General features: G+C 36.1%; 1 protein-coding gene across 3 annotated transcripts; it reads left to right on the forward strand.

The window, feature by feature from the left end:
• Positions 1 to 565: 565 nt before the first annotated feature.
• Positions 566 to 13993, forward strand: LOC113394228 (alanine aminotransferase 2). 3 transcript variants are annotated; one of them, XM_026631463.2, is made up of 11 exons: positions 566 to 737; positions 1745 to 1993; positions 6321 to 6410; positions 6592 to 6686; positions 7327 to 7517; positions 10197 to 10399; positions 10649 to 10777; positions 10950 to 11156; positions 11496 to 11639; positions 11833 to 11947; positions 12139 to 13993. In XM_026631463.2, the coding sequence occupies exons 2-11, from the start codon at positions 1748 to 1750 to the stop codon at positions 12285 to 12287; spliced, it is 1569 nt and encodes a 522-aa protein (XP_026487248.2). In that variant the 5' UTR covers positions 566 to 737; positions 1745 to 1747; the 3' UTR covers positions 12288 to 13993. The 3 variants fall into 3 exon arrangements, with proteins under 3 accessions (XP_026487248.2, XP_026487247.2, XP_064073339.1); XM_026631462.2 differs by lacking the exon at positions 566 to 737 and adding an exon at positions 1201 to 1572; XM_064217269.1 differs by lacking the exon at positions 566 to 737 and adding an exon at positions 1201 to 1558.
• The last annotated feature ends 2599 nt before the right edge of the window (positions 13994 to 16592 follow it).

Here is a 16592-nt window from a genome sequence, read left to right on the forward strand (position 1 = left end):
CCTCTCAAATTATCTAATATTGATTTTAATAAAGTGCATATAATTATTATTTTTTATATTTATACAAACAAAATATTTACCTAGGTAATATAAAATATTTTTTAATATGTTTCCATAACACAACAATTTTATTTATAAATTTTAATGAAATTATTAAGGTACCAAAGGAGCCAACTTCATACCTACACACTGTTTTGGACAAAAATATGATGGATAAAATTATTCTTATATGCAGACAACATTTAAAAAAAAATAGTAAATAAAGTCTTAGTAAAAATCATGTTAAAATATAATTTATAAATGTAAAAGTTTAAAAATACCCAGTGTTGAAAATTTTATTTGCTAATATGGTATTATTTAATGAAAACTCAACACAGTATATTTTAATTAATTTGTATGATTTCAATCTACTGAAGTAACACCAAACCAACCCCAACAAGTCAATTCTACCAGTTGCCGTTGCCATGCTAGTTACACTATATAGTAACTAGATTATTGTCACCTGCATGTAATAAGCTGTTGAGTTGATTATTGCTTGCCAAACAGGTTATCATATCAGGGTAATCTTATCAAGTGTATAAAACAAATATTAGCTAATTACATTTGCTAAATGGAGTTGCTAATTGATACATTTTATATTCAATGAGATGTTTCAGTTATTATTAGGAACTATTTTATTTTAATGAAATTAGTTTTGTATATGTGCAAAGGTGGATTATAGTTTCAGTTAAAATTAGGTAAGTGATTATTAAAATTTCCAAGTGCTCGTGACTTACAACAAGAAAAAAAAGAATGAATACTAAGTTTTAAGCTTATATTTCAATATAAACAAAAAAATACCTAAAGGATTAGTCAACGTTATAAATAAAAATAATGGATATCTAAAAGTATATATAACACAAAAAATTACCAGTTAATTTGAATTATTAAGCCACATAATACTAATTCATCATCACCTTAAAATTGAAGGATCACCTTGAATTATTAGGGCTGTTACACACTTTATACATTCTTTCCGCTAAAATATGTAGTTATTACAGGGCAAAGACGAAGAAAAAAATATTTTAATTTTGTATAGATTTCATTGTAAATATTTGTGAAATATATTTGATGTTTTTCTTCTTATTGTTTTTGTATTTTAATACATACGTTTCTGGCTTAAATGTTGCCATAGTCGCTTCTCAACGTCAACAATTTTATAAATAAATAACATAGTACCAGCTGTACTATTATTATGGACAGTATTTAATAAAACTTCATAAACAGTTATTTACGTAACATTTATGAGCTGTCCACAAGACGTCTTAATCTATGTGAAGTGTTATCCTACACTTGCGTGTCTTTCAAAATTTTAAATCAAATTGTCATTTATTGGATCTTATTTACGTAATAATTCGTTTTAGTAACACAGTTCTTGGATAACCTTTTCAAAGGTCAACGTTAACTTATAACGTTAGCTCATTCTTTAATTTAATGCAAGTATTGTGTTCTTGTATTCGACCTCAGTTGTTAAACAATTCTTGAACGAACATTATCGATTAGAGTATTACAATACAAGGTACGGTACTTGAGGTAGGCAATAACCGGTATCCTGTTATCCTGCTCTAACTATGTCACAATTTCACATTTTAAATTAAAAGTGATCCCTTTTGTAATAATATTTGATGATTAAAATTCTTAATGGTGTTTATTTTGCTACGTTTTTGATGGAGTGACGTATTTAGAGTAGTGTCACTGATTACAGAAAATGTCATCAATGAGGATCATGATAAACCGCGCCGCCGCCAGTCGAGTTTCGTCCAGTGTGATGAGACTAACAGAGCCGGTGGAACGGGCAGTATTATTATCGCAGAACACATCAAGCAATTTACGAACTATGGCTTCAAAGGCAGTAACGATGGAAAATATTAACCCGAATATTTTAAAATTGGAATATGCTGTACGAGGACCGTTGGTAATTCGAGCAGCAGAAATTGAAAAGGAATTGCAAAAGGTAAGAATAAAATGAATATTAACACTTAATAATGAAAGTATATATGAAAGTAATAAGCATTTGAAAGTTTTTTGTAATGTGTTAATGAAATACAGCCTGCGCAATGTGAGTTATTAAATACAAGGTCGAACAGGATACCTACATTCGGTCAAGTAAAAAAATAACTAGCAGTTTGAGTAAAACAATTTTACTATGAGACTATAATTAATGTATCACACTTCCTTTTTCATTTAATGCAAATGTTCGCTCATGGATTTTTTTTTAAATTGGTCATAACTTGCTAATTTAAAACATAATGACATGCTATATATAACATACACATGCAAATACATCTTTATGATATTGATTCTAGATGTGATATAGCTTTAAATATTAGTTTTAGAATTGATATATACTGATAGATAATGATCAAACTGTCTTTAATTTTTTGCTTATCTTAATCATATCTTACCTTTCACTTTGACAGTCTGACTTGATAGTGCTCGTAAATGTATTTGCATGACCAATAAAGATTACTTACCAAATGTGAACAGCACATCTGGATCAATACATGTAGACCTTGAAAATACCTAATGATTCTATTTATTAGAGTACTATGGTAACAAATATATATACAGTTGAGCAGCTGCTAATTGTGTCCATACAATCTGATGCCGCATCCAATAATAGAAAATTAGAAATAGACTTAGGGAAATTACAAAACACTAAGACTGATGCTATATTTATTACATTTAATGTTTCAGTTTATTTTCTTAAAGAATACATATTTGACAATGTTGTTATAACTTATACATTCTGTTGTGTGTAATGTTTGTTTGACTTACTCGTCGGTCTACTCGCTTGTTGATAAGGCTGCTAAGTCACATTTACAAAAATTAAATGTCTAAAAAAAATCTCAGTAGCTCCTTGGAGTTGAGTTCACAGAAGGATATAATCAATATTTGTCTATATTATATTGAATAAAGTTGGTACACATTCTGGAGTATATCATTGGTATTACATTTCTTGTTATCTGTTAGAGTTACATTTGAAGAGATTTTTACAAAATAAAATACATTAAATAAATTAATATTTTATAATACACAAATATTGGCTTAATTGGAAATTCTTCTCAGTAGAATCTAGGTTTTGGTGTGTGGGTAGTTTTACAATTAATAATCTAGTCAAATGAAAATTCAGGAGTTATTGCAAAAACTTAGTGATTTAATCTTCAGTGAACTAATCTTACATTTTGAACTGCACTTTTTAAAATAGTAAATTTTTATTTTTATTTTTATTTTTGGTGTAGTTTTCTTAGTAGTCTCACAGTCTCTCAGTTTTGGCAGTAATGAGTATTTTTATTAGGACCTTTTGCTATTTTATTTATGTAAAAAAATCTTTAATAAAAATAAACAATTTACTTGATTACAAATTGACCAAACACTCAACTAAAATAATGTTATGTAACTAGGAACTTCAATAATTCATACAGACTGCCAAGCAATTGGATTATTGCACATCCTATCGTGAAAACTGTGCTTATGATCAATGTAACCTTCCTGGTGCAGGGTATTGACCCTATGGGATATTTTAGTCCATTCCTAACTGCTATATATGAGCTTAACACTATTTTGTATGTAATAATTGTAGCGGATAGTAAGAAACATAACCAATCAGTGTATAATCTGTTTTTGTTAAACATTATTCTTTAATATTTTTACTATCAACAATAATTATTCATGCACTTATTATGCTTAATTGGAGCGGAAAATAGCTTTATATTACTTTATAATAAAACCAAAACCATGCATTACAAGTATTTCGTGTTACATTAATGAACTGATAGCAAAGAGAAACAATTCACTCGATAAGGGAATACATGTGAGTGTTTGTTTTGTAATATCGTTGGAAACTATATCATTACCGAGGTATGATTTTTACTATTATCAACTACCAGTCTTTAACAACTGGTGGTATTTATTTATTATTGGTACCAAACATTTAATCCTTTATTATTAGCCAAGTATTAATACTCTATACTGTCTTCTAGTTTGTAGGGTGAGTGAGCCAGTATAATTACAGGCACAAAAGACATATCGTAGAACATGTCCTATGATTTAGGGTGGTGGTGGCTATATGTAATGAATGGTTTATGCTTCTATGGATGAAGGTACTACTTTCAATATAATATTTCAATTAGGTGGGCGTTTGTCTGCCTGCCTGTCTAATGTAAATAAACAAAGAAAATCAATAACAATGTTTTGCATCCTTTAGTTTAAAAATGTTATGTATGCATATTACGAAATGAATTATACATATAATGACATAAAATTGTCTGGATATTAACTTGAAACCTTCCATTAACAGTCTCGTGTTTCAACCACTGCATTAGCTCCACTTTATACCTATAGATTCCAATGAAAGGCGTACAGATAAACAACTATGACCTTGAATTAACGTGACATCATTGGTCGAGATCTAGAGTAATTCATGTTATTCATTATGGATTCGTGATAAAATAGATTTTCGAATTTCGAATGTTATTGGAAGTTTTTGAAGTAGAAATTAAAGTGGTCCTAAGTCGTTAGGCGGGACAGTGTTGTAATGTAACTATTGATGTATATATCAAGAGTTGTTTGTAGTGCATAATGTAGCCGAGCTAAAGCAAATTGCACGGAATATGTAAATCAAAGGTTTGTTTATCTTTATTCTTCCTGCCAATGGAATATAGTACAGCTATTACACTTATGATTTATTATCCGACGGTGTTATTCCATGTTTGCTAATGAGCCTCGTTATCTGTTGCCGTCTTTCGAATTTACCATTACTTATACCTTCAGTCAAGGTCACTTTCTGATATGTATTTCGATGTATGTCGGTTTATAAATAAATTTCGTTCACCGCCATATTAAATAGGAAGCTTTGCTGTTGTGTAGGTATTCATATGGAATAATGTTATAAAATTTAAAAATATATCTCGGGATATATATGTATTTAATAATTTATTGTTAATGCATTCTTCCTTGGGCAAGGTGAGTGCGACGATTATATGTTGTGTACCGAAACTTTGTGAAACTTTTTTGGCAGTAAAGAGGTTATTTTTTGTCACTTCTAAAGCCTTTTACGGGTTTTAGAATAAGGATTTCTTTACTTTTTAGGGTTCCGTAGCCAAATGGTAAAAAACGGAACCCTTATAGATTCGTCATGTCTGTCTGTCTGTTCGTCCGTATGTCACAGCCAGTTTTTTCCGAAACTATAAGAACTATACTGTTGAAACTTGGTTGAAACTTCTACTCAAGATTTATTCTGTGAACCGCATTAAGATTTTCACACAAAAATAGAAAAAAAAACCAATAAATTTTGTGTGTTCCCCATACTTGGAACTGAAATTCAAAAAAATTTTTTTCATCAAACCCATACGTGTTGTGGGGTATCTATGGATAGGTCTTCAAAAATGGTATAGAGGTTTATAATATCATTTTTTTCTTAACTCAATAGTTTGCACGAGAGACATTTCCAAAGTGGTAAAATGTGCCCCCCCCCCCTGTAATTTCGAAAATAAGAGAATAATTAAACTAAAAAAAAATATATGCTATTAGAAATATTAACCAGTACTTACATCGCAAGTGCGATAAGGACCTCGTTAACTAGAAAGTGTCTCTTGTGCTTGTAATTACAGTAGCTCACTTACGCTTTAAAACGGATGTGACATACTTAATTCGAAAGGATTTTTTTTTATATCGAATCAAGTAATGTTTAATGTTTTTTTTTTGTTTGTAAAAATTGCGATCGTCCCTCGTGCGATCTCCCGATGTCACAATTGAGTAATGATTATTATCAATTTTCTTAACGTTTATCCAATGAAGCAATCGTTGCATCACGACATGATATCTGGTTAGATATGTAGCAATACTCGTGCGTTAGATAACTATGATATCACTAGAAATGTTTTTGTAATAATTCATACGAATGGTTTTATTTATATCGGTAGGCTAATGGCATATATGATGGTAGACATTCTCGCTGTAGGAAATATTCTCCTTTCTAAGAGCTAAGGGAGCTAAGATGTTATGTCCCTTCCGCCTGTAGTTCCATTGGCTCACCGAACCTTAAAAACCGGAACCCAACGATACTAAGTATTGCTTTTTGACGGTAGAATACTTAAAGACTGGTTGCTAACTAGTCTAGCCCAAAGACCTACCACCAAATAAAGTGTACACTGATAAATTTTGATAAAACTCAATATGGACGTAGCCTAAAAGAGTTTTTTTGTTTTCCACGAGTTAACTCGCGCGTAAAACTCAGCAGCAAATGAAATGAGGCGTTTTTATATAGTTTATTTTTACAGGGAGCAAAGAAGCCTTTCAAGAAAGTGATCAAAGCTAACATCGGAGACGCCCACGCGATGGGACAGGTGCCGATCACGTTCATCAGACAAGTGAGTCATTAATCCGAACGTAAAATGTCGGTTATTACGAAGATCGCAAGAAAACTTATAATTAAAGGAAGCTAGGGATAATCTCAGAATTTCTTAATAATTATACACTAATACGTAATTTGGATATCATTGGCGAGGCTCGTCGTCCTTGTAAACGCGTGTCGCGTGTTTCTGTCTGAAGGTGTTGGCATGCGTGTCGTTCCCGGAGCTGATCGACAAATCTGACTTCCCGAAAGACGTGAAGCAGCGAGCTCGGGAGATCCTCGGTGCGTGCGGGTATGTCGATTTAGTACATTATATCAATTAAGCGCGTTGCAACGATGGTCATACTGTAATAATAAGTTGCACTGACATGGAATATAATTTATCTTCGTGCATGATGTTTTAATAATTGTACGACGAGTGCCGCTACTCTATCTTACGATAATATTTTAGTGTTATCATCGTGTATGACGCGCTTTATTCCAAACAATGAAATCCATGAAATATTTAAATGCTTGAGCGATTGTTCGATAAGGAAATCGTACGTCCTCTCCTCTTAAAGTTGTCGAGTATTACACCACGATTCTCTATCACAGAATGACACGATAAAAACGTATTAGGTTGAATTTTAATTTAAAGGTGCGGGTTTACTCGGATGTTTTCTCCGGTGACAACCATGTGACCATGGCACGAGTACCTAAATATACACGTAGGACCAAAAACTCTAGAAGAGTTTGACTGGGTTCCAAAACGTAATCTTTGTTAGGATATTTTAGTTCTATCGACTGTCCTGCTCACCCTACCCACAGTCTCTCGCATCCGTTATTATCTGTGTTGCTTCGGTGCGCTTTCATCATCGAGGCACCGATGTCTCGCAGCCGGCTCATTCCCAAATTCAAAGAAGTTAAAGTATAAGACGGCGGCGTGCCCGCAGCGGGCAGTCGGTGGGCTCGTACTCGGCGTCGCACGGCATCGAGCTGATCCGGCGCCACGTGGCGGAGTACATCGCGGCGCGCGACGGCCACCCGGCGCGCTGGCAGGACGTGTGCCTGTCGTCCGGCGCCTCCACCGCCATCAAGAACTGCCTGCAGCTGCTGTGCAACGACATCGGCGGGAAGAAGTCGGGTGAGTCCCTACGCGAACGGGCCATGGCGAGTACCACGCTCTTATTAAATATTCTACCCAGCAGTACTCAGTATTATTGAAAACACTTGAACGTCCCGTTCGTTTCTCGTGAGCAGTGGTCTTTCAGCAAGGAGGACATAATGCATATGTGACACAAATTTGATCGGTGATGCAGTATGTAAACATGCCACAAGGTATCATAAACGTCCAATGACGTTACGAAACTAGATCTCACGACGTGAACTGGATCACGATTTGAAACTTTATCTACAATGAAATTGTTTTTAATGAGTGTTCATTTATTACGTGAGACGATTTAGGGGGGGGGGAGGCGTTCAACCTTGTCTTATGTTTTCTTACAAGTTGGTGGGAAGGAGTCTCGATAGTTCTTACGTAAGAAAATGCGCAATTTCGATTGTCGAGGTTCGCTCAGATGCGTATAGGTATAAAACTATATTTCCATTATCATGGCAGCGGGCGGGCCAAAAAATAAAGATTATTAGTACCCTTGAAATTACGAATAAACAGTTTAAAAAATTGATTCTTTGAAACGTAAACATTAAAATAAACCAAACGTGTATTCTTCCTTTATATTCTTACGTAATAAATATTAAACAGGGGGGTGGGGGATGTCGGCCTATTCTTATTTTTTCTTATAATAGGGGAGGAGGGGGTCAAAAACAAGCGAAAATAGTCTTACGTAATAAATGAATGGCCCCTAATGTTACGGGCTTGTGGCAAATGAAATGCCGTCGGTTAAATAACTGATTAATTACCAGATTTTTAAAGTTTAAAATAGATAAGCATATTGGCAAATGGGCTGCCTGCAGTTAAGTGGCCACCACTGCTCATAGCAATTGGTACTGTACAACAAATACCTACCATCAACTTGCTCGTACTTCGCTTTGCTTCTGAAAGTAAACCGATTACGTCATCGTTGAAGTTTGAACTCGCTATATATAATATAGCTTTTATTTCAAATTGGGAACATCCAAGTCACATATAGAAACGAAGTATTTAAAAACTAATAATTATGACCTTCAGCGAGTTCAAAATATAAAACGCACCTTATACAAGTCAAGTGAAAAAATTTAATCCGACTCGAAGGTCAATGAGACTAAGGTCTATTTTAGTTTGCGAGACTAATAGACGTCGAACTTTCTCGAACCACAAGTTGGACATTCGAGCTAGATTATAAATTTATTGGTGGATCGATAAAGACCAGTTTGGTGTATTAATAATAAAGCAAGTAAACGACATTTGGTATAAACACATGTTTGTGTACTGGTAACGGCTCGTCGAGGTGAAAAGTTCACAGTTATCTATTAATAGAACCGAATTCCATTCTATTGCAGATTGTAAAGTATACGTAGCACATGTTACAAAGCACAAAAATAGTGTCATATTTTCAGTATGAGAAGTTGTTTATTCCATAACTTACAGCCAGAACATATTAGGATGTATAGATTAATTGGGGTATATTTAAATCATCCCGAGGGTCACTGGCTATTATTAAGGCTGGCATTAATTATTTAATTAATTGAGGGCAGTCGTGTTTTCAATGTAAATAAATGATTATTGTTCGTTTCTTTCTTAAATTTTCAATATATATTTTTTCTAAACGTTTCAACGTGAAACGTAATTATTTCCTCTCAACCGCCTGAAATAAAGTTGCACTCCATTTGTTTACGATGTGAACGTTAGTTTGTAATTAAACGTTCCGTAATCAGCTTTTATCTTTCACTTGATACGATCTGAGAGCTATTTACGAGATCAGAACTAACAAAATCTAGTTTACACCTGATATCGGCGTTTATTTACGTTCTTAATTGTTGAATTCATTTTTATGACTTCAATTATATATTAAAGTAATCTATAAAAAAAAATATAAGTAATGTTTATCTTTGCATTCATACGAGAAATATTAAAAAGCTGTGTAACTTCTAAAAATGGATACCCGAGGTGATTAATTCAGTACTTTTTCCGGCCACGGCGTCCATTCCCATTTGAGAGTGGCCTTTTTACGTGACAGGTGCAAAGGTTTATGCATCAGCACAAATGTGCGCTCTATCTCTCACATGTTTGAACAAAGGCCGTCGGGGTATGCGGTGTCATAAGCTACCCACAGAACCGACGATGCAGTAAATATTGAATCATCAAAATTCAGAATTCACAAACTCACCGGACCTTCAATAATAATTTCATATAAAATTTTAAATTGAAAGGATTGAGTGTTGAGCTATTTTGAGTTGTATGTCATTAGACATAATTACTATATTACTCTGCACTGATAATCTACGCATAAGCGCACACAGCTGCGTCCTGATAGATTAATAACAAGCCGTTGTATGGCAAATGTTTACACAATACGAAGGTGATAATTTACTGTAAGGTAACCGTCTCCGTTCATTAAAACGCGCTTCAAACTGGCTCATAAATTTGCATTTTATGATCAGTTAATTATTAATTAAGACAAAATACATGAATTTATAAATTAAGTCGTGCATTAACCCAAAGAACTGACAATAAATACTGTAGTATGAAATTACTTAGTACTGAATATTAAAAGTATATAATTACTACTCGCAGCTAAAGATGTTGTATTGAAATAACGAATAGTTACTCATAATAATTTTATACGTTACAACTTAAGCAAACGATTCCGAAATATTCTTCCAGGTGTAATGATCCCGATCCCCCAGTACCCGCTGTACTCTGCATCGCTGGCTGAGTACGGATTGCAGCAGGTCGGCTACTACCTGGACGAGAGCTCCAACTGGGGCCTCAGTATCGAGGAGCTGGAGCGCTCGCTGAAGGAGGCGCAGAAGACCTACAACGTGAGGGCATTGGTCGTCATCAACCCCGGCAACCCGACCGGACAGGTAACTCGTTCTATTTAAAGATCATTCACTCGAGGCTGCATCGTTGTGTAATGGCCAAGGGCAGCGGATCCCGAGGTCCCGGGTTCGATGGTTTTTCTATCGAAAAAATATCGAACCCGGTAACGGCCCGTAGTCTGGAAGTTGTAATTTTGTACGCTGCCTCGAAATGCCCGAAAAGCCGGTGGGCCAGCGCTACTTCCGGCGGCGTCCGGCTGCATGTGTATATACTGACGCGAGGCGCGGCCGCAGGTGCTGACGCGCGCCAACATCGAGGCCATCATCAAGTTCGCGCACAAGCACGGCCTGTTCCTGTTCGCGGACGAGGTGTACCAGGACAACGTGTACGCCAAGGGCAGCCAGTTCTTCTCCTTCAAGAAGGTACGCTCTCCAATGGTAAATTATCACTAGCTATGGTGTAGCCACAGCCTCGTCGGGAACGGTCCATCCCCTTTTACTTGTATCGTAGATTCTGTCCCCCAGTGCGCTAGCTCGGGAGGCCGCGCATGTCGAAGCCCAGGTCGTTCGGCATTCCGATTGATTCCGCACGCAGGTGCTGCGCGAGCTGGGCCCGGAGGTGGAGTCGCTGGAGCTGGCGTCGTTCATGTCGGTGAGCAAGGGCTACATGGGCGAGTGCGGCCTGCGCGGCGGCTGGATGGAGCTCGTGAACATGCAGCCCGACGTGCAGCAGCACCTGTTCAAGTGCATCTCCGCCATGCTGTGCCCCACCGTGCTGGGCCAGGCCGTCGTCGACTGCGTCGTGAGTACTACCACCACCAGTACTTCGAAAAAAAAGAAAGATGACTAATGACGATAGTCTACATATGTTGTTTTTTATTCCTTGATTATGATTATTATGAAGATTTCTTATTTTTTGAGTTTAAATTCTTTTCCGAGTCGAGAATACTACGATATTTCATAACATATAACAAGAATTAGACGTATTCAGCATACGTGTATATTTGTTGTAAAATACGACACTCGAAGACACGTCACTCAAACATTTTTTAAATGATTGCAATGATTTGCTTCCATATGAAATAAAACATTGTAACAATGCTCGTACACGAACACGCAGTCATAACGAAGTGTTACGCAGGCGAAGCCACCGGCGAAAGGCGAGCCCTCGTACGAGCTGTGGCTCAAGGAGAAGACGGCCGTGCTGGGCTCGCTCGGCGAGCGCGCACACATGATCGCCGAAGCCTTCAACGGCATGCAGGGCTTCAAGTGCAACGTCGTGCAGGTAGAACCCGATGTCATCTATCGAGACACTCGGGGCTCCGTCGATCTTTTTAATCTGTTTTGTTTGCCGGGGCGGTTGCCAGAAATTTGGAATTAAAACTGGAGTAAACATGAATTAGTTTTTTACATAAACGAGCCCCCCGGCGCCCCCCGGCGCCCCCGAGCGGCGACTGATACCGACCGCGCGTCCGCAGGGCGCCATGTACGCGTTCCCGCAGATCGCGCTGTCGCAGCGCGCGGTGGGCGCGGCGCGCGCGGCGGCGCTGGCGCCCGACGCCTACTACGCCTCGCGCCTGCTCGAGGACACCGGTGCGTGCCGCCTCGTTTCATCTCTTCCGATGAGCTCGATTTAGTTCTATGCTACCTTTAAATTTAATCGACCCCAGTACACACGAGTAGCTACTCGATACTGAGCTTCACCACGTGCCGCAATTTTTTTTTGTTTATGAAGATGTATTTATTTTATTGCAACCGCTGTGACCTCGACCCCGGTCCCGCAGGTATCTGCGTGGTGCCCGGTAGCGGGTTCGGCCAGGCTCCCGGCACGTACCACTTCCGCACCACCATCCTGCCGCAGCCCGCCCTGCTCGAGGAGATGCTGGCCATCTTCAAGGACTTCCACGAGAAGTTCACGCGCGAGCACTCCTAGAACCGCGGCCTCCGCGCGCCGGCCGCTCTCCCGCCGCAGGGCGGAGACCCTACCCGACTGAGTGTGAATATAGAGACTTAACGTTTAGTCTCGATTGGCAATGTTTCGGATTCGTAGGCCTGCTTATACAGTGCACCTGATTTGTCGTAGATACTAAACAAATGAGCAACAATTACGATGTTGTGATGAGTAGTGAATATGTAGATATATAAATGCAATTGTAAACGATACGATTATAAAATTATCTATCGGTAGCGTATATCCTGCAGTCTATTTAGGATAATGGTCAATTTGAGAACTTCTCCACATTTCCCCATATTTGTCAAAATATTCACGGGGTAATCCGTGCGGTCGTAGCTTAAATTATAGGTAAAGCTTTATATTGAAAGCCATCGGAGAAATGTATGCAATCATGGCAACCCTGAAAAGACATTATGATAATAGGTTGAAACGAAACGGACTACAAATCTTTAGTTAATTTATATCCTACCTAAATTTATTGAATATGTTTGAATGGATAAGTCCAGTTGCTATAAATTTTCATTTTACAATTTATTTTTAGTAATTTAAGTTTTGCTTATTATATTGTTTAAAACAAATCGTCGCAATATAAGATGGTAAAATATAAAAGTACCATCAGTCCGGAATGTAGATTCTCCTGTGAATAACCGGCAGAGATTAAGTAATTAAACTTTTGAATTATTTAAATTACGTATATTATTTACTAAACAACTCATTTGATTACTATGTATGAAACGATTTTATCATATAATATGCTACTAATGTTGTATAAAGTATTATGTAAATATTTATATCGAGTCCGATGCCACTTGTACATCAGAGTTTGAAAGGTAATGTTCGCTATGAGATTTTAAATTCATATATTTTTATTAATTATTGTTATTATTTTAAGCACTTTTTTATTATATATTTTGTGTGATGGCTGTTATTCAAATCTCTGCTTATGCTATAATATTAATTGCCATTGTTGAAATTAAAACTTCGTAATATAATGATAAACAGAATGACGGGTTTATAATTGTTCATGTAAGATATTGAATACAAGCAACATTTTTATTTACAAATGTTATAACATTAAGGTTTTGGTTTTTCTAGTCTGCGACCAGGTCTTCGGGTGTTAGGAATTTTACTACGGGTTTGATCGGAATTCCAAGAGTCATTTCTTTTAATCCTCCGTGATTTTTAACTATCGTTTTCGATCAAAGGTAACTCGTTTACTTATAAATGTACTGAGTCGAGTCCATGTAGGTTACATTAAAATTTTCTGCAGCCGTTAGTATGTCGGTCATACTTTGCAAGATAATTTAAAGTTCTACACAACCGATTGAGGTGAAATTTTGCGCCCTCAGGGCCAGTGATAATATAATCTAGTTAACTAAATACCGTAATTTGTTATAAAATGACTAACGATAATTTTGTTTTAGATATTTTATTTTTATTAACTTTTCGCATATTCAAAACGTTACGAATGAGTTCAATTCGCACAAGTCAGTTTCGGTACAAACTCTGCCACGACGCATTTACAATAAATGCAATAATATTTATTACCGTTAATGTATCTGTATCTGTATTTTATATAGTCTCGTGTACTCGTGTCGTGAGGGTGACATTCCGGTGCAGAGATCGGATTGAAATTATATCAGCTAAGCCGTCGTTTTGTTGAAATAAACGTTGAGAAAATATAATTGTTTTATTTTTAAATAAGTTGTCGTATTTGTTTATTTGGAGACTGCGGGTCCGCCGGCGCTGGCTGCGCCAAACTCATTTCATGTTCGCAGTAAAGAAAGTTATTTCAAGAAACCCTGTATCATTTGTATCGCTGTATCCTTAAGAGAATTAGCTTCAAACCTCTAAACTCTAAAGAATACCCACTAAACAGCGGTATCGACTCCCTACCCCACCGAACCAGCCCAGTAGCCCGAAAAAAATATATATTCAAGTAGACATTGCAACACATTTGTGAATGGAAGTACTGTAAGTGTCCGATGCAGCACTCGATGGGAGTGGATTAATATTTGAGTAAGGAGCTTATTATTAATAATAATTATAGAGTTTGTATCATTTATTCGATAGACGTAATCGTATGATCACCATGAAAGATATAGACTGCGGAAACGTTAGGGGGGCTCTCTACCTCGGGCATTGGAAGCCCGCATAAGCAAGAGATCCCGTAACGGAGTGAGTACTGCTGGTTTTTGTTTAATTATCACCATTGAGTGCTTGTCTTGTTTAATGATTACTACAAGAGTCCAGCGGTATAGCGGATTAGCCTATCAGAGCATTTTGCGTACTGTTAAATAGTATATCTCAGATTTAGCAATAGACAATTTGACTACTATGATAATTATTCCGAACACTTCAGTGGGTATTTCGGTGTCGCAGCACTGGCGAGTCCCTATGTATGAATGTAAAACTCATTTACGTAATATGGAAGCTAAACAAGGTTTGAATTCAGGGAAACCAAAAAGGTGATAAAACGGAAGGTGATTATTTTCAATATTAAAAAAAAATGTTAAATTTTTCTTGGTGTAACAAGCTCTGTCTAGTGTCGCTGTATGTAAAAGATTAACTGCTTCCTTTTTAGAGGCTAGTTAAGACCGCAAGCCATCAAAAAACAAAAGTAATTTTGTTTGTTTATGTATGTAGATCACGTGGAGCTATTGGTGATGCGCTAATCTTTGCGGTTATGTCAAATCTCAAAAAGCAAGCATTTGTGTACAGTAAATATGTACGGCACAGTTGATCGCACTTGACATTGGAAATCGTGGCCGAAATCGGTCGTGGGGATACCGTCATGAATATTAATATGTGAATGCGCCAGTAAATTAGCCAGTGACGTATACGGCAATATCATCTAATGTCAGAAGCCGAACACGGCTTTGTACAGAAATCCCCGACTACTACTAATATATAATTTGAATTGAGTAGTAATTAGTACTTAACTAGTACTCAGCTTATCATTATTTCGTTTGCTATAAATATCATAAATTGTGAAATACAGGGAGCAGGCGATAATTTGAAATAAAAAAGTATTTCCGTTTGAAATAAATCGATTAATTTTGGACACAATAGTATTTAAATCTGATAAATTGTTGGAACGTGAAATGACAATTGAAAAAGCAATTTGCAGCAAACAATCAAAAAGAGGGAAGGAGGGACCGATTGTGTCGGAAACCACAAAGGGTGTTTTTTTAATTGCTTGATCGCAAATGACCACAGCGTTCAGCAGGGACGATTAAATGAATTCTTAGAATCTTATTTTTTCAATCTTTGTGTATAAATTAGATTAAAAAAAAACGATTCATCGGAGTAATGCGGCTGGCATTCTTGCCACTATTCTTAATTGTATTTAGTTAAACACTTAATTTAAAAAAAATTCAAGCATTAGAATGTTTTTACGCGTTTCAGAATTTATCAAATCGAAATAAATCTAAATCATTTATATAGTAAGTACGTTTTATAAAGACTGTGTAAACTAGTATAAATATTTATTTCATATATTTATACTAGTCTACACAATAACTTTAATGTATCGATAAGGGGACGAGTGTGCTATACTTTAAACGTGGTAAAAGCAGTTTTATTCAGTTCGTAATCGCGTCTGGTGAAGTACCGCGATAAGGAAACATCTTAGGACGTTGTTCAAATTTATAGTATAAGGAAAAACAATTGATGTCTTTTTGATGGATGCGTTTCGCATGGTTTCTGAGAGTGCACTTATTCTTAGGAAACTTAAACAAAAAATAAATTTGTTAATTATTTATTATATATTCCGTTAATTTTGGAGTCGTAGTCAGCCAAAAAAGCAATTATTAATATTTCAATTACAATAAATTTATTAAATTGCCCTTTGACAACGTAATTATAAATATGTTTTAAGTGTTTATTTTACAAATTTCTGAAGTCGGTTATAAATTTGTTTTGTTAGAATTTTATTTTATTTGCATCGTAATGATCTTGTTAACGATTTTGGCTATTCCAGCAGATGATGACAATTATGCGGGAGATATTATTATAATAAATTAACGCAGGCCGGCAATCATAGGGACTAGGATTTTCCCTTTAATGGCGAATTACCCGATAGGTGAATATTATGTTAAAATTTGATTTTAATAATTTTTATATAGTTTTTTTGGTAGTGTAGATGAGTGTAAGAATCCACTATATATGTCTTCCGCGGCTACCTGAACCCCTTTATACTTCTATACTTATATTATAAAGAGGCAAAATTTGTTTTTGTTTATGGGGGGCTACATCCGGAACCAATGATCTCATTCTAAAACT

The sequence above is a fragment of the Vanessa tameamea genome, chromosome 16, assembly GCF_037043105.1.
Source record: "Vanessa tameamea isolate UH-Manoa-2023 chromosome 16, ilVanTame1 primary haplotype, whole genome shotgun sequence".
Lineage (NCBI taxonomy): Eukaryota > Metazoa > Arthropoda > Insecta > Lepidoptera > Nymphalidae > Vanessa > Vanessa tameamea.